We start from the raw sequence: 18,474 nt of genomic DNA on the forward strand, positions 1-18,474 counted from the left end.
CTTGGCATGCCTCAACCAGATTTCAATCTGATTTTTTAAAATTAGGTTCTACATACCAAACTTAATCTGTGGCAACTTCAAATTACACTTACACTACACCTAAAATTCATGGAGAATACAAAGCATGCTGAATTGTGGGAGCAAACCCAAACAACAGCATGGGCCACTAGGCAGCTATGCAAACACTAGGGGGGTGGAGTTCAATGGAACATGGGCCACAAGGTTCCAGGAAACTGGTTGCTGGCCCTGATCAACTCAGAGTAAAGAAGTCTATAAGCCTGGAGCTGGGCCTTGGATCCTCTCTGGTGAACAGGGACCATCCTGCCACCTGTGCCCCACTTTCTGGTGCTGGGAACAGAGTAAGGAACCTGCCCACTGGACTGCTACAGGGTCAGACACCCAGGCCTACGATGGCGCAGTTTTCTTTCTTTTTCTTTATTTGTCTACATTCAGCTGAATTCAGATGTACTGCCTGAATGATCCAGACATACCAAAAAAACAAAAAAAAAACAAAAAAAAAAAACAAAAAACAACCCAACAAAAAAAATACCCTCCCCCCCAAAACGCCCACTCTTTCCCACTGGTTTTTAAAATAAAATCTTCACTTATAAAACTGAAACACTAAAGCATTATTAAAATACAGAAAGCTCGTTTAACTCACTTCACAAAAGCATTAACAGATGAGGTATCCCCTCTGTAACTATTTCAAGACAAATTTGAGTTAACACTAACACCAATTGTAAATAGACAGAGGGATACTGAACTGTAAGAACTCAGAAAACTCTACTCGGACAAAGTTGTAATGGCAACTAACAAACCACTGAAGACGTGGAGTCCCAAACACGGCTAAATATGGGTCACAGAACGGGTCACAAAGTGACCAGCTGCACCTCACAACACAGCAACGTGGACGGGGTAGGGCAAGAGGACCCAGAGGGGCCGCAGACATGTTAACTGTGATGCATAAAACTGAATCTTACAACAAGGAGGGATAAGTGCAGAAGGTATAAATCTTCACCCTCAGGGCTTTATCTGTACTGGTAGTTCATGCTGTGATCTGCATTCCTGCCGTAGCCTCCCTGTGATGACTGGTAGGAGCTGGGAGGGCCGCTGTAATTCTGGCCAGAACCCGGGGAGTTGTAGTTCGACTGTGACGAGTAGCCTCCTGAGAGAAAGAGGGGGTGGGGATCAGCCCAGTCACAAGGCAGCAGCAGAGGGAATTCTAATTAGGGCTGTCTAAGCACTACACTGTTTGCCTGGGTAGTGTCAGCATTTCTTCACAGAGGTGCCAACATTTAGAGTAAGGCAATTTCTGGATCTCTGGTTTCTAAAAAGCCGAGCTTGGAGATATGCCTAAGACACTGCTCGCACAAGGTACCACGTGCCCGTGTCTCCTGCTTTCTGTTCTTGCCCCACAGAAGCCAAGAGCCAGCTAACAACCACTGTGGCCCTGCCCAAGCTGCTATCTACCCATGCCAGACCATGTCCCCTCCTCAAAGCCTGTGTGGCTCTGCCCCCACCCCATTGCTGTGTCACCTGCTGCTACAGGCCCACCTTGTTTGCCTTGGTAGGAGGAGCCGCCCCCAGAACCTCCTCCGTAGCCCCCATGTGACCCGGGGTTGTAGGATGACCCGCCTGAACCGTAGCTGTTCCCGCCGCCGCTTCGGCCTCCGCTACCACTGTAGTCTGGGGGAAGAGAAGACAGTGTGGTTAAGGGGCCTTGTGCCCTTGTGCTACAGCTCTGGATGTGGGAGGCCTTTGGCCAGTGGACCTTTACAAATTCCCCTGTCCAGACTGCTTAAATTTGGCACATCAGTCCAATCACAAAATGCCAAGGACTGGCTGGAGCCCTGCACGATCACCCGCCCTGGGCTGGCCTGATCACCACATTCTGAAGCCAAGTTCCATCTGACCCTCCATCTGCTCCTCCAACCTAAGCCTCCCAGCAGTTCAGAAGCTAGTGTTAGCTCAATTTCCAACCCCTGCTGCTGACTGTCCCATCACAGCCAATCACAGTCCTACTCTTTCCCAGTTGGGCCATTAGTACAATGCAGCCTACCAGTTCTATCAATGAGGTAGAGGAGAGGTAAAGTGAGGAGTAACTGAGGCTCTTTTAGGGGCTGGACGCAACCTGGTCTCCATTGGTCACCTTGCAGTAGCTGGCCCAGACTCAGACTCCACCCTTGTGTCTCAGCCTCAACCCATAGGAAGCCTTAGCCTGGGGCCTCTGCTTCCAGGTTTGTCCCAATGCCCACCCTGCAGGTAACACCTCCAACCTCCTTCCAGTCCCCTTTTCAGCCAGAGATGGGACAGTGCTGAACTTCTGGGGAAATGGATGCCAACTCACTGAATTTGCTCTCGTAGCTGTAGTCGGAGCTGCCCCCGCCCCCGGGAGAGCTGTAGGAGTTAGAGTAGGAGGAGTAGTTGCCTTGGCCATGACTATAGCCTTTCTGCTTGCCCTGCGGGGGGCCATAGTTGCTGTACTGGCTCTGGTTGTAGGACTGCTGCTGGCCTGGGTGGGACTGGTAGCCTGAGCCGTAGGAGGGCTTCTGCTGGCCCCCGTGTGGCTGCTTCTTCCCGGCATGTTTCGGGGGCACTGGGGAGTTGTAGTTGTCACCTTGGTAGTAGGAGCCGTAGCCGGAGGAGCCACCACCGCCCCCGCCGCCGCCACTGCCAGCATTCCCAGAATGCCCTCCATTGCTGTAGAACTGACCTAAACAGGAAGGCATCTGGTCAGGTGGAGGCTCAGGGAAATGGGAGTGGGGGAAGGGGTGGGAGGGAAGGTCGAAGTTGTGGGTCCTGAAGGCTGACCCACAAGCCCGCTCGCTGCCCAGGCAGGGGCAGAGTGAGAGGTTGAAGAGCAAGGAGCAGCGGCTCCAGTTCCTAAAGCAGTCTGGTCTGGCCAGACCCAGCCTTCAGCTCCACTCACCCATTAGCTGATGACAACAATGGATCTTTGCCAAGCAGCAGCACGGCAGCACGCCAAGAGCAGCTTTTGCAGAGGATGTCAATGTTACAATGAGATGGACTCCGAGTGCAGGATGACATTCACAACTAGCTGACTGCTACCCATATGTCCCCAACGATGACAGGAAAAGCAAAGCCCCAGAGAAGCAGCCAGCCCTCCCCCTGCTGTGCTGGGAAGAGGCTTGGCAGTCACAGGCTTGTGTGACCCTAGGAAATGATCTTTAACCAGGCCCGACACTGGTGTCATTCCTGGAAGACCAACTGGCCTGACCTTGTTCTTGGGAGAACCAGAAATGGAAGCTTAAGCCAAAAAACCTGGGGCTCCTCCCTGATGGGATTTATGCAAACACATGACTTCAGGAGCAATTCCATGGCCTCCTGGGGAAAGAAGGCTAAGGCTGGGATCAGAAAATCCAGGTAGGCCCCAGAGGACCCGTCCTTGTTCCCAGCACAGCTGCTGGGCTCAGGCAGGACCGAGCAGCAGGACTGACAAGCGTGTAGCAAGGCCGCCACATTCTCAGGCCCTAGAGTCGAGAATGTCACGGAGAGCCCCCACCTCTGGTCATTAGGTAAGGACCCCAGAACACTGGTTTCTCAAGATATTGCTCCCATCCCAAACTCAGGTGGACCCGTGGGAAATGTGTCAGCTAAGGTGAGGGGGTCAGCGGAGGACGGGTCCTACAGGTGCCTATCCATCCTAGCTGGGCAGTCTCAGGGCTCTTATAGGGCAGTGGAGCTCCTGGACTCCCAGAGCAGGTCAGTCTGGGCATGCCTTTGCTTGTTGGCTCTGCCTCTGTCCACAGATGGCTGCCAAAGCTGGTGCCTGGTTGGTCTGGCTATGTCCAGTATGGGTAGGAGGGGGAAGGGAAGCTTCCATAGAGCCTGCCCCTTCCTTTCATATTTAGCATTGAGAGTCCCTCACCTTTTAGGTGAATTTAGTCCTCCTGAGCCTTCTACCCACTGAAGATGTATGTCCCATAGTGGTGTACCTTCAGTTATTTGAACAGTAATTTGGATAAACTTATCACTAACATGGGTTTATTTTCTTCAAGTAGCAGCCTCCACCCCACCTTACACCAACCCCTCATCACAAAGCCAAGGACAAGGATGTGTCCCACAATGCAAAAGAACAAACACATGAGGAGGCCAGGACAAGATGTCCTCCTCAGGATCCCTCTGAGTACTCTGCCACATCGGTGGATCCTCTGCCTGAATGAGCACCTGACTCCTTAGCCCTCCACAAACACAGGAATGAATGAAGACGCCAAGTAATTAGGGCTTGTTACTTTAACATGTATTGATTAAAAAATAATAATAAATGGGAAGGGTAGTTTTCAACGTCATTCAGGATAACTATTTCCTGGTATAAAAAGACATTATTCTCAAACAATAACTTTCTAAAAAAAGAAAAAATACACCATGCAATCAAAGTTTTAAAAAGTTTCACTGAATGTTTCAAACCTCTGGGAACAAATTATGCAGTAACCATTTTGACCAGTTTTTGCCTGAATAAATGCAAAATCTTGCAAGTCAACATAGAGGCAGGATTTGCTGCAAAAGGAACTGCTGATCAGAGCCAACAAGACATGTTTCCAAGGAGTCCGACCAGGAAACAGGGGCCTGAGTAAAGAGCACAGTCACCTCTGTGCACCTCTGACACAGAGAGGCACAACCTCAAGTGTGCCGCCGAAGGTGAGAAGGCAGAAGGTCCCAGGGCTTCTGAGATCCACCGCAGCTGCACTCAGCAGCACGGCCCTGGTGAGAAAAGCTCCTCACTGGAGAACTGAGTTGTATATTAAGCTCTTTCTGCTTATTTTTAAAGCCCCACTTAAAATATTTCTAGGACCCTATGCATTTGCAACTGCAATTAAGACTTGCAAAATTCTGCATTATCGCTCCCTTAAGCCTGTCTACTTCTTGCGCTAAACGATGGAAGCACAGTTTTGATACCTTTGAGAGTTCACCTCTAGCTAAACCAGCCACAGAATGTTGCATCCCCGAACACAAACCCACCAGAGCATTTACAAGAGGCAGGAGAGGTTAACTTATTAGCACAATATACAATTTCCCAATGTTCCCAACATTTTACATGCTTTTAAAAAAAAAGTCGGTTGCTCTGGATTCGGATGTAGTAAAGTGGTTTTCATCACTGTCAAAGGCATCAACCAGATTTGAGAATTTGTTAAAAGGTTAAAAATTCATACAAAACCTGCTGTAAATTAAGACAAAGGTAGATTAAAATGCATCATTATCTGTCTCTTAAATAAAGTAATGCTTTCCATAAAAAGCAAAGGTGGGCTTTTGCCTTGATGCTGACCAACGCTGGCTCTAGAATTCTGTGCAATTCTGCACAAAAAAATGCATTCTCTGAAAATTGTTTTCCACTTATTGTGAACTTCAACATGACCAAGTTCAAAGGCAAATCACGATAAAAACTGCCATTGTCTTAAATTCTGCAGGCTAAGATTCAGACAAGCTGCGGTGACAAGCCACGGTTGAGAAACCCAGTGAAGCACAGGGCACAGCACGGACACTTTAGGTTTGGAGTTCGAGAAAATTGGAGTAAAAAGTTGATTTTTTGTGCAATACTTTTAGATGCTCTAGGAAGACCCAAAATCATGATAGCCGTAGCAGTCTGTGAAAAAGTCACCTACAAAAGGGGGAGACAGAGCAGAGAAAAAAAATTAGAATTCTTTTGAAAAATGGCACAGAGCGCCACATATGAAATTCATGTTTTAGATTTCTCTGCTCCTGTAACCCCCCAATGAAGGCTCCTTCTCAAGACAAGAGCTGTGCACTGTCAGGAAAAGCATTTTCACATGATTGGTGCTTCGGTTCACATGGCTTAAAGCAGAGAAATTTAAAATTTTGACTTTTAAAGAACTTTCAAGTCACACTAGTGTGGGTGTTAGCATTTACAGAGTAAATCACACTTTTGTAGGATGGGGAGGGTGGGGCATGATCTAATGACCAATAGGTGTGGGCAACTCAAGTCTCAGGGAGGCTGCTGGCAGGCCACCCTGCTAACTCAGGCACAGGAACTATACTGTAGCTTCCTCCCAAACTCAGACCAAGAGAAATAACACACTTACTGTAGCCGGCTGTCGCTGAGTTGCCACCGTACCCATAGCTGCCATATCCAGTACCTGGAAGGGAACGACAGTTACTGGAGCTGGAGCCAGGTCTCCCATGAACCAACCTTGCCCAGCATCTCATTTCAACCCCAGGATCCCCTTAAACCCCAGGGAGCAAGACAGGCCCAAGGATTCTCACCAGCATTCATGTAACCTCCATGGTTGGCACCACCAAATCCTCTCCCTCTCCCTCGACCACGGATGTTCCCTCCTCTTCCCCGCCCTCGAAGGTTTGGGGGCGGAGGCACTTCGTTGTGCATGGGGCCCCCCATGCCGAAGCCAGGGTTATGTGGCTAGACAGGAAAGAACAAATTTACATTCGTCTCATGCTCAGATCACAGAAGAATTTGTGCCAAACTCAAGAGATCTCAGGGGCAGCCAGTTACCTTAGCAGCAAATTTCGGTCCCCCTCTGACAGGCACAGGCACTCTCTTCTTCTTGTTGGCTTCAAGTGCAAGGGGAGCATCAGGGAACAGCTTCTCCAGTGCAGCGAGGGCAGCATAGGCTTTTGCTACCTTTTTGTTTGAACCAGCACCTTGAAACTTTTGTCCATCTACCTCGACCTGGCAAGAATATACATGCATATGGAATGCTTCAAAGCCTCCCACCAGGTCAGGGGGACTCTCCAAACGTGCCAGGCCTCCACAGAGACAGCTCCAGGACCACTCACCTCCATGACAAAGCGCTTGTCATGGCTTCCACCAGTCTCTGAGATGAGCTCATACTTGAGGCCACGCCTCTTCTCATTAAGCTCCATGACAGGATTCTTGCCATGCTTGGTCAGGATCGGCCCCTGCTGTTTTACGTTCTCAGGGAAAACAGAAAACCAATACACTCAGTTAGGGGCTGTTCAGCATGTGGAGGACAGCCACTCCTGTATCATGGCCCTCTGCTCTATGCAACCTGCTGTCCCACATCACCCTCACCTCTTAAGGTCATCTGTGAGCCTCTGGGCAATACGATGACCCCCACTGCATCCTCCTCCTCTGGGAAATAGCCTGTCCCGACAGAGGGCCCTCCCAGTGCAGCCCTAAGGACTGTGTCAACACCAGCAAAGCCTTCTCAGTAATGGCTCAAAGGTACATATCCAGCTCCCCCTACTGGGTCCTAGACTGGAAGGTGACTCCTTTGGAGGGAAATGACAAGGACCAGCAACTGGCCCAGCTCATAGGGCATAAAGATGCCTGTTCCATCCTGTTGGACACTCCAGTGTTCACCATGGGCTCACCTCAGCAGTGGGATCTGAGGTGAAGGTAGCACTGGGGGTCGAAGCAGCTTCTACCACAGGTGGAGGGGCCACCACGGCTGGTTTAGCCTCCGTCTCCTCAGCTGAGTCCTCCCCTTTACTAGAGTCTCTGCCTTCAGCTCCCGTAGGCAAGCCCATATCCTGTAACACCTGTGAAGCAGATCACAAGGCCCCCAGTGAGGGAGGAGGCTCAGCATGGGGGTACCCAGAATCAGAAGCTCCTAGTGTGACACCCAGCAATCTGGTGTTTTTTCCTTTAACACACCACACACCCAGCCATGTGTGGACAACCTCTGCCTGTCAGCTATTATTACAAGGGTATTCTTGCCATGTATGATTTGATATAAAAAAAATCTAACCATTTCAGTGTCCCCACAGCCTCCCTATGCCTCATGGTGTTTGCATCTAGGGTTTAAATAGGAGAAAACAGCTCTGAAGCAGCCTGAAATGAACAAAGTGCTTTTTCTGTCCAAAGGAAAAGCATAGGCTAAACAATACCACCAACCACCCTACCTTAACAGCCACATGCAGCTTGGCAGTCTTTTTAGATGGTCCGGAGGCCTCAAAGGAGCTGCCATCTACTTCCACAGACATGGTGAAGATGGGGGCATGGACCGGCCCCGCCTGGGAAACCAGTTTATACTGCAGCCCAGGCTTCAGCTGATTCAGCCTCATCAGGGCATTCATAGCCTGGGGAGGTTCTGCCTTCTCCTCTAGAGAAAAACCACCATCATCACTCTGGAACATCAGTCAATTCTAAACCGCGGAGGGTCACTCTTCTGATGGCCTTTTGTCACGGACACATGGATGGGGAAGCCGTACATTCCAAAGTCTTGCCTGTACTGCTCCCAGGTACATGCCATCCCTGAGGTCACCAGCTGGGACACATCCACCCCACCTATATTCTGTACACATGTTAAACTTAATCATTCTAAAAACAACATAAATATAATGTCTGAAAAAACTAAGGAGCTTCCCCACTTTGCAGTTAACCTTAACTGGAGGCAGATGGAGGACAAAAAAAGGCACAGGAACGAATGGCTGTACCTTTCTTCTGAATCTTCTTCTTCTTTTTGCTAGGAGACTTTTCCTCTCCATCCTCCTCCATTGGGCGTTTCATTGGCGTAATGGCGTAGGTGGTACTGGGGGGGATTTGAACTGAAAGAATAGATTAGACAGTAAGAGTCTATTCTGGTGCGCTCTGGGGAGTCTACAAGGCCAATGCCCAGATTGAAGCCCTTGGCATACTTACCGGTATAGTCCACTGGGTTCTCATTCTTTGGTTTCTTGGGCATCTTAGAAGGCAAAGGATCCATACCAAGTACTTTATGCAGCTGGCCAAATGCAGCGAGTCGCAGAGCATGCTAGAAAAGGGGAAGAGGAATAGGAACCTGACTCAGCCACTCTGTGCTCCTGGGCCAACGTATGTGTACTTGCTAATGCCTTCTGGAAAGGGCAGGAGCTGAGGGGGTTGCTAATGATCTCCCCTATAACAGCAAGGGGTCCCCAAACAGCCAGGGGAGGTCCTGAATGCCAGGACTCAGCTTGCTGTGGGGGAAGGCCAGCCTATGACCACCCGCCTTGAAAGGAATACAGGAGACCCCAACCTGGGGACTGTTTGCCACACGGAGCCACGTGGTGGGCCTGCAAGGGAAGGACCCCTGAACAGTCTACATAGCAAATACACCTCCCTGCTGAACCCAGTGTCTGAAAACAACACTCGAGCAGGCTGATGGGCAGGCTACAACCACACGTGGCGCCAGGGGAAAGAAGCAGCCCAGATTGGGGCGCCCTGTATCAGGCACAATCCCTTCGCCTTTAGTCCCCAACCTGAGCCTATGAATCCAGTGGCGACCCTGAGAATACCCAGTAATGAAACTAGAAGCCAGTGATTACAGACTGGGTAAGGGCTCACGGTGGCAATGGCGATGACTATACCTGCGCACTCTGTGTGATATCTTCCCGTTGCTGTCTGTCTAGATGCCCAATAGCATCAGTGGCTTCTTTTTCACAAGGGTCATAAATGCCAGAACCATCTGAAGGCAGGAAACAAGGAAGATATGCAGAGGATTATCTTTTAGCATCTCGGAAGAATTGTACTGACTGAGGGAACTAGATGCGTTACCCCCCCGCGCCCCATCCACACCCAGCTCTGGAAAACACGCCGAGCTCGGTGACCCACTCAGTATCTAGCCCATGAGAGAAATAATCCACATGTCTCAGAGCAAGGAGCTCACGTGGGAGTGGGTCACCACTGCCCTGGATCCGCCCTGAGTCACAGCTGCGGAGCCGGCACAGGGCTGGATATGATGGTGCCAAGAGGGTAGTCACATGCTTTAGCCCTAAGGGGGACATGGGGCTGCTGCTGCCTTAACCCAGTCAGGGGACCCGCCAGGAAGTGGCCTCAGGGCCTTGATCCCTATCCTTTCCCTGCAACTTGCAAAGCACAAGGCCCCAACCTGGCATCACGATGCCTGACGCCAGGCACTCCAGCACTCTCCGCAGGGCTTCGCCAGCACCCATGGGTCTGTTGGCTGTGCCGATGGACTTCTCACAGAGAAGCTCAAGGGGCTGAAAAGCAAGAGCAATAGTTAGCCAGTGTCCAGGAGAGGTTGGCCAATGCTGAGGAGCTGTCACTATGTATGTGTGGTGAGGGGGTAGCATGGAAAGCCACAGCTGTCCAATTTCACCAGTCAGGGCTAAGCCAAAGATAGAGCCAAAGTGAGCCAGGCTTGGCCAACTTTTCCTTAAAGGGTCAGACATTTCATCTTTTTGGCCACAGAGGTCAGGAAGCCAAGTTGAAGGTATTATGTATATACTCATATTTAAAAGTACATAAACCATTCTTATCTATGTGCTATAGGAAACAGGCAGCCAGCCAGAATTGGCCTGTAGGCCCATTTGCTGACTGCTGGGCCTACAAACACTTTTGAAGCATGTCACAGTTAAGCGCTGGCTAGCCCCCTCTCTAGGCTGAGCTGTGTACCGCCACGGGGGGTAGGAGTGGAGGGGTCCTGGTCTCACTCTCACCTTCTACCTACCTAGGTTGTGGCACACAGTAGCTGCTCAAGAAGCAGCTATGATTGGGACATATCAGCCACATCCCAAAGAGTCACTTGAGCCCATTTACCAAAAAATATTCCTGGTCTATGGAAGATCTCTGTACTCATAATCCTCATAATCCGTAGGTGGCCAAAACTAGAAGGTGCCTTACCCATCCTCTTAGAGGGCCCCAGGTGGGCACACGGGTGCACAAGTCCCTCAGGACTCGGATGACAATAACACATGACTTCAGCCCATTGGCTCTGGCCTAGAGAAACAAAGCACAGGCTCTTTACACCAAGGCAGCTCTCCAAACACAAGGCAAACATGAACAACACAAGTCTCAGGGTGCTACTTTGTCCAGGGTAAAGGGTGAACATTCACAACCATCAAGTCTGTGGTTGGCAGTGATGCCACTGTGTGGCCAATAATAATATTACTCTTGGCACAAAGCAGCAGCAACCCACCTATTCAGTCACAAGCTTCCTGGGGGGAGGGGGGTTGAATTTGCTTATGCGGGCTGCGTTAGCAACTGCACACCCGCAGGTGCTAAACTTGCATGGCACTCTTCAACATTACCAAAACTTTACGGTGCAAGTTAGCCAAGTTAAAACTTAGGAATTCTCTACCAAAAGACAAATAGAAGAACAAAATGCAAACCTGGAACCACTTGGCGTGTCGGAGGGACGCCAAGGCAGCAAGGCATTTCTGCCTATCCAGGACGTCCGGGGGATCGTTGACTGATAGCGTTTCTATTCATGGATGGAATAAGAAGACAAGGCACAGTTTGACCAAGGGGTTTCTGTCAGGTGGAAAGGGGATGTGGCAGTTTCCTAAAGGGCCGTGGAGGCTCCCAGAATCTCAAGTTATCTCTGCCCTGGACCAGGGAAGGAGAAGCCTGATTGCGTTAACTCCGCCCAGAAAGGAAATTATAAAAATTGGAGGACTCTCCAAAAAAACAAAAATGAAAACACAAGTGGAAAGTTATTCTACAAGAAATAATAGTATGGGAGGGGGCAGATAGGTGGAGCCTATCTTCTAACAGACTGTTACCTTATGTCCTCCCCATTATCTCCCAATAAATTAGCTGTACTAAAAATTTCAATAGGAAACTCCCCCCACACACAAAAAATATTTAAATGGTGGGGGGGAGTGGAAATGAACTCCCTCTCTGCTTTCCACAACAGCCATCCCAAGGCATCTGCAGCAAAGGGAACCAACTCCACCCAGTCAGGACTGCCCTAGCCCCAGCCCTTGACAGAGAGAGTCCTGTTGGTCAAAGGTCCAGCGTCCCTAAATTGATACACTAGAAGGCTTTGGTGGTTGGAACCAAATATCAGAACTAAAGGTAATCAAAGAACAGCAACAGGGGTGCTGTTAGCCTATGCTGCAGCAAAACCAGAGCGTTTGTCCTTTCTGCCATTTGTATGTGTATCAGATTCAGATAAAGCCTGTTTCCCCTATTTTGCAGTCTGAGACTTGTGATTAAAAAACATTCACACAAAAGAGAAACACAAAGAGCCCTGGGCAGACTTTCAGGTGTGAAAGCATTATTAGTGTCTGAGCTTCTGTTCTGAAAAATCACACAACTGTTTAACCCTGTATCAGCTCTTTGTGTTTCAATCACCAAGCTGGAAAAACCAACCAATGGAAGGAAGACAAATGAAGACGCCCTTCGTTCTGCTGCATCACAAGCTGTTTGCATAACTCCAACTAACATTCACGCAGAAACCATCTGATTGTCTTCGCTACTTTAAAAAACCATACCATCACCAGGGACATACTCTTTCAAGGCCAGGAAGAGAATGGCCCAACAGAAAAACCAAGTGGAGCACTGATGACAGCACTTAAGAATTAATATAAACCAAAACGGTGCGATCCTCTGAAAAGTGCTACTCACTTTTAGTGCAATTATTTGGTCAAACTCCCCAGTACCAAAACTGAATGGGAGATGTGATCTCAGACTAAAAGTGGGCAAAGCTACACCAATATTCTTTTACCAACAGTCTAAAACTGAATAGCACATTTGAATAGTGAGGGAACACCAAGTTTCCAAAGTCCTGCTGGCATTCTCGGCCTCCCTACCTCCAGTTAATACTTTCTCCATTTCTTCTCTGACAACAGGGGATGTAAGGTGGATAGTCAGGGACAATGGAGGCTCTTTTGTGTTTTTTATCACTATCGCAGCATCATCGACAGACTGGAGTATTTCATACTTGTCTTCTGTAACAGCCTAAAAAAAGAGAATGCAACTTTTAAAACATTTTCTTAAGAGAATCAACACTTCTATTTAGCTCCACTGGTTACTGAGGCAGACATCAACCTTGTGGGAATGTGATGGGACAGGTAGTCCCTTCACCTTGGAGGTCAGCATCTCCCACTTGCTGGCAAGGTCTGTGGTATTTTCAGGTACTTCATAGAGAGAGAAGTAATCTTCATAGGGAGCTTCATAATGCAACATGCAAGAGTATAGGGTCTAAGAAAAGACATTTTGTCATTTGGTAATTGTGTGACTTTGGACAAATCACTTAATTTCATCATTTAATCTCATTAAGACTATGGTTTCTAATTTGTAAAATGGATTTAATAACATGATCTACACAGCATTGCAGGAGCCTTCAAGTGGATGCTGCATAGAAACACAACATCCAGCACAGAGTGGGTATCTAGACACACTATTTCTACACCAGAAAGAGCAGCCGTCAGTGTGTGGCATAAAAATGGTATTCACTAAAATAGTTTGCGTCATATATGGTACATATTAAAGCATGTACTTGCAAATAAAGTATCTAAAAGGGCCTTGGCCGGTTGGATCAGTGGTAGAGCGTCAGCCTGGCATGCAGGAGTCCCGGGTTCGATTCCCGGCCAGGGCACACAGGAGAGGCGCCCATCTGCTTCTCCATCCCTCCCCCTCTCCTTCCTCTCTGTCTCTCTCTTCCCCTCCCACAGCCAAGGCTCCACTGGAGCAAAGTTGGCCCGGGCACTGAGGATGGCTCCATGGCCTCTGCCTCAGGCGCTAGAATGGCTCTGGTTGCAACAGAGTGACGCCCCAGATGGGCAGAGCATCGCCCCCTGGTGGGCATGCCGGGTGGATCCCGGTTGGGTGCATGTGGGAGTCTGTCTGACTGCCTCCCCTTTTCCAACTTCAGAAAAATAAAAAAATAAAAAGTATCTAAAAGGATGATCATGAATCTCACGTCTGCTTCCTTTTTATACCAGTTCATATGCCTCAATGAAGGAAATTTAAGCTTTTATTTTTATTTTTTTTTGCTTTTATGATTTTTGAAAGGAAAACAAAGTCAACAGCACATGTAGGAAAAACAACTTTGAAAGATCTAAATTGGAGGTTTTCCTATTGGCCTTCAGGTCAGATCATTCTGGAGTGGGGCTCTCCTGTGCACTGTAGGCTGATGAGCAGCAGCATCTCCAGCCTCTGCCCAATATATGCCACTAGCACCCTACTCTTCATGCTGTGACAACCACAACTGACCCCAGAAACTGCCATATGTCTCCTGGCACAGCAAGTTTGCCCCAGTCAAAAAACACCAATCTAGCCTGACCTGTGGTGGAGCAGTGGGATAGTGTCGACCTGGAATACTGAGGTCGCCTGGTCAAGGCACATAATGGGAGTTGATGCTTTGTGCTCCTCCCCTTCTTTCTCTGTCTCCCCTTTCCTCCCCCCGTCTGTCTAAAAATGGAATAAAGTCTTAAAAAACAAACAAACAAACAAACAAACCCCACCAATCAAGCCCAGACCAGTTAGCTCAGTTAATAGAGCATCATCCCAATATGCTAAGGTTGCATGTTCGATCCCCAGCCAGGGTATATAGAAAAATCAACCAATAAATGCACAACTAAGAGGAACAACAAATTGATGTTTCTCTCTACCCACCCCCACTCCTCCCCTCTCAAATAAAATTTGCATTAAAAAACACTAAATTGACAAAAATCCTTTATTTATACTTTCTCTATAGACTAAAGATCAACTCTTTATTAAAAAACTGCCCTTCTGCATGGCCTGTGGTGGGAGAGTAGATAAGAGCATCGACTTGGAATGCTGAGGTTGCTGGTTTAAAGCTCTGGGGGCTTCCACGGTCGAGGCAGATACGACAAACAACACACAAGCAAAGAACAACTAAAGCAAAGCAAGTATGAGTTGATATTTCTCATCACCCCCAACTTTCTTCTCTTTCGGTTAAACTAATTAAAAAAGAAAAGTCTTGGCCCTGGCTGTTTGGTCCAATGTTAGAGCATCAGCCCAGTGTGTGGATATCCTGGGTTCGATTCTCAGGGCACACAGGAGAAGCAACCATTTGCTTCTCTATCCTTCCCCCTCAATCCCATGTATGACTCCATTGGTTCAAATGCACTGGCCCCAGGGCTGAGGATGGCTCTGTGGAGACTCCGCCTCAGGCACTAAAAAAAGGAGCTCAGTTTCAAGCATTGCCCACATGGGCAGAGCATCGGCCCTAGACAGGGGTTACCAGGTGGGTCCTTGGTTGGGGTGCATGTGGGAGTCTATCTCCCCTCATCTCACTTGGAAAAGAAAAAGGAAATAAATCTTTTTTTTTTTTTTTTTAATTTTTTATTTTATTTATTCATTTTAGAGAGGAGAGAGAGACAGAGAGAGAGAAGGGAGGAGCTGGAAGCATCAACTCCCATATGTGCCTTGACCAGGCAAGCCCAGGGTTTCGAACCGGCGACCTCAGCATTTCCAGGTTGACGCCTTATCCACTGCGCCACCACAGGTCAGGCCTTTAGGAAATAAATCTTAAAAAAACAAAACAAAACTGTCCTCTTAAAAACATTTTCATCAGTTTAATTTTCTTCAATTTATATGCCTTTTATAGACAGGGATAAAATTAACTTAAAATCATTTACTAAAACAGAAAAACACAGGGCTTCATCCTTTTTTTTTTTTTTTTTTGGTGACAGAGACAGAAAGAGGGACAGATAGGGACAGACAGGAAGGGAGAAAGCATCAATTCTTCCTATGGCATGTTAGTTGTCACTTTCTTATATGTGCTTTAACTAGGAAACTACAGCAGACCAAATGACCCCTTGCTCAAGCCAGCAACCTTAGGCTCAAGCTGGTGAGGTTTGCTCAAACCAGATGAGCCTGCACTCAAGCCAGCGACCTTGGGGTTTTGAACCTGGGTCCTCTGTGTTCCAGTCCTACACTCTATCCACTGTGCCACCGCCTGGTCAGGCAGGGCTTCACCTTAAATAGCTCCCCAGAATTACCTACTGTACTGCTCTAGTTCAACATTTTTAAAATTGTTTTATTTTTTTAAAATTTTGAATTTGTGTTAACATGGATTCAAGTGTCCCACTCTTTAACACCCTCACACCCCATAGCTCAACATTTTTATTTTGACCTTTGTCCCAAATCCCAAATTGTCAGTCACATGCAAGAATGCATGTGTACACAGAAAAATGAATGGTGTTTCTAAGGAATGAGAAATTTTTTTTGGTGACAAAGAGAGAGGGTCACATAGGGAAGACAGACAAGAAGGGAGAGAGATAAGCATCAATTCTTCATTGAGGTACCTTAGCTGTTCATTGATTGCTTTCTCATATGTGCATTAACTGGAGAGCTACAGCAGAGTGAGTGACCCCTTGCTCAAGACAGTGACTTTGGGCTCAAGCCAGCAACCTTGGGCCTGAAGCCAGCGATGACAGGGTCATGTCTATGATCCCATGCTCAGGCAGTGACACTGCACTCAAGCCTGTGAGCCCATGCTCAAGCCAGCAACCTTAGCGTTTCGAACCTGGTTCCTCCTTGTCCCATTCCGATGCTCTATCTACTGTACCACTGCCTCGTCAGGTAGGAATGAGATTTTTTACTTTTGTTTTTGGTCATCCTGTCACTAAATCCAGGATGATTGTGTCCCAAGGAGACATCATGTGGCACTCACGTGTGGAGGTTCTGAAACCCCAGAACTCACCAGTGAGGGGTGCTGGGGTCAGTTACTTTTCTCAAATACTTAGATGATATAGCCTTATCTAAGAGGAACACTGTGAAGAAGAAATTATACATGTAAAAAGCACATCTAGCTTAGGACCTGGTGTAGTAAATGTTCAAGAAATGCCCCAAGATATTATTTACATAACATAACAAATAAACTGGTTTTTAAAATAGTTTTTGCTGTCCAGGTTTGAATCAGGAGGAGAATTAATTACACTAACTATTCACCCATCCACCCACCTATCCAATGGAGTGTGGATGTGAAGTTCATGCCTAGTGAAGCCCTAGAACAGCACAGTCTAGTGCATGGTAGGTACTGGGTCCTTCTTTGAAGCCAGGGTATCTGGGCACCACTGCAGCCAGCCAGATACTGTTCGCAGAACCTAAGTGGCTTTGCATCATCCTGTCCATTACCTATTGAAAAGGTGTGAGTACAGCCTGATCAGGCGGTGGTGCAGTGGATAGAGCCTCGGACTGGGATGTGGATGACCCAGGTTTGAGACACTGAGGTTGCCAGCTTGAGCGTGAGATCATCTGGTTTGGGCAAGGCTCACCAGCTTGGGCCCAAGGTCGCTGGCTTGAGCAAGGGGTCACTCGGTCTGCTGTAGCCCACCCGGTCAAAGCACATATGAGAAAGCAATCAATGAACAACTAAGGAACCGCAACGAAGAATTGATGTTTCTCATCTCTCTCCCTTCCTGTCCACCTGTCCCTATCTGTCCCTCTGTATCTCCCACAAAAAAAAAAAAAAGGGGGTGTGTGTGAGCACAGCAGATACATACAAGGGTAGTCTGGACTGTGCCTCTTGGTACACAACACCATTGGGCATCTATCTCCTCTGCCTCAAGTCCTCAACAGCACCCCAGCCCCACCCAGTATAGGTGGTCACACTCACAGCAAGCTGGATGGCCAGGTTGTCAGCCACCTTGTCCAGGAGAGCAGTTGTAGGCTTCTCCTTGCATAGCAGCACCAGCTCCAAGTCCAAGTCCCCCTTGAGTAGCAGGCCCTTTGCCACAAGGCCAACACGCATCACACCCCGCAGAGTTCTGGTGATATGCTCTGTCTTCTGTTCCCTGAAGGGACAGATCAATGCAAGCCATTTGAGAGATTCAGTCTGGCCAGAATCCAGAAAGGTCAGAGTTTCTTCAGAAAAGGAAATGCTCAGCTCAACACTAATCAGTCACCCTAGAAAAAAAGAACCCCCCCTCCTACACAAAACCTCACACTTACCCAGCTCCTTCTTTGGTCTCGTCCTCTGGGGGTATGTCCAAGTTTTCAGACTCAGCATGCTCGCCACTGCCTTTCTCCTGCTCATCAATCCAGTCGGACACAGCTTTGAGAGCCCGCTCTGTGTGGGACACCATGTTCTGGACTGCCTCCAGTTCCTCTTGGGTTGGATAAACGGAAGAATGCTTTGCCATCACATGGCGATCATCATTCACAAAAATTCGCAACGGACGCTAGAAACATGAAAACACGAGTTAAAAACGTGAAGACACCAAGCAACTCACCATTTAGCTTTTAATGTGCATAACTCATGATGATGCTTTTATTCATGTGAAAATAAGACTACAGTAGTCCCTCCTTATCTGCAGAGGATACATTCCAAGACCCCCAGTGGATGTCTGAAACGCAAATAGGACTGAACTCTCTATATACAGTGTTACCTTGAGATACAAACAGACCAACATACAAATTTTTTTTTTTTTAAGATACGAGCTGCAACTCGGTCAGTATTTTTGTTCGACATCCAAGCGAAAATTCCAAGATACCAGTCATGATTCAGGAAGTTGCCGCTAGTTGGCACACGGGTCCAGTATCGGCAGTTTGATATATGAGCTGACTGACTTATGAGCTCAGTTACAGAACGAATTAAATTCTTATCTCAAGGTACCACTGTACTATTCTTTCTTCCTATGCATATATACCTATGTTAAAGTTTAAATTATAAACTAGATACAGATTAACAATAAAATAGAATTATAATATACTATATTCAAAATTATGTAAATGTGGTATTTCTCTCTCTAAGTATCTCATTGTACTGTACTCACCCTTTTCCGTCTTCTTGTGATGTGATGATGATACAATGCCTACGTGATGAGATGAAGTGAGGT

At 47.8% G+C, this 18,474-nt stretch overlaps 1 protein-coding gene across 5 annotated transcripts in view; it reads right to left on the reverse strand.

Annotated features, from left to right (window-relative positions):
- Positions 1–784: 784 nt before the first annotated feature.
- Positions 785–18,474, reverse strand: part of ILF3 (interleukin enhancer binding factor 3) — a 39,364-nt gene continuing 21,674 nt past the window's right edge. For 2 of the 5 annotated variants that reach the window (XM_066346332.1, XM_066346342.1), the window contains exons 3-20: positions 17,588–17,817; positions 17,253–17,430; positions 12,475–12,622; positions 11,050–11,141; positions 10,562–10,657; positions 9,807–9,918; positions 9,286–9,383; positions 8,600–8,711; positions 8,395–8,505; positions 7,861–8,060; positions 7,330–7,497; positions 6,772–6,909; positions 6,488–6,664; positions 6,241–6,394; positions 6,060–6,113; positions 2,348–2,713; positions 1,555–1,686; positions 785–1,165 (exon numbers count right to left, since the gene is read on the reverse strand). In XM_066346332.1, the coding sequence (XP_066202429.1) occupies positions 1,029–1,165; positions 1,555–1,686; positions 2,348–2,713; positions 6,060–6,113; positions 6,241–6,394; positions 6,488–6,664; positions 6,772–6,909; positions 7,330–7,497; positions 7,861–8,060; positions 8,395–8,505; positions 8,600–8,711; positions 9,286–9,383; positions 9,807–9,918; positions 10,562–10,657; positions 11,050–11,141; positions 12,475–12,622; positions 17,253–17,430; positions 17,588–17,817 (2,703 nt within the window). In that variant the 3' untranslated portion in view covers positions 785–1,028. Of the gene's footprint in view, positions 1,166–1,554; positions 1,687–2,347; positions 2,714–4,477; positions 5,618–6,059; positions 6,114–6,240; positions 6,395–6,487; positions 6,665–6,771; positions 6,910–7,329; positions 7,498–7,860; positions 8,061–8,394; positions 8,506–8,599; positions 8,712–9,285; positions 9,384–9,806; positions 9,919–10,561; positions 10,658–11,049; positions 11,142–12,474; positions 12,623–17,252; positions 17,431–17,587; positions 17,818–18,474 lie in introns of those variants that run through there. The other 3 variants (XM_066346352.1, XM_066346367.1, XM_066346360.1) reach the window with 3 other exon arrangements.

The sequence above is a fragment of the Saccopteryx leptura genome, chromosome 1 (genome assembly GCF_036850995.1).
Source record: "Saccopteryx leptura isolate mSacLep1 chromosome 1, mSacLep1_pri_phased_curated, whole genome shotgun sequence".
Classification (NCBI taxonomy): Eukaryota; Metazoa; Chordata; class Mammalia; order Chiroptera; family Emballonuridae; genus Saccopteryx; species Saccopteryx leptura.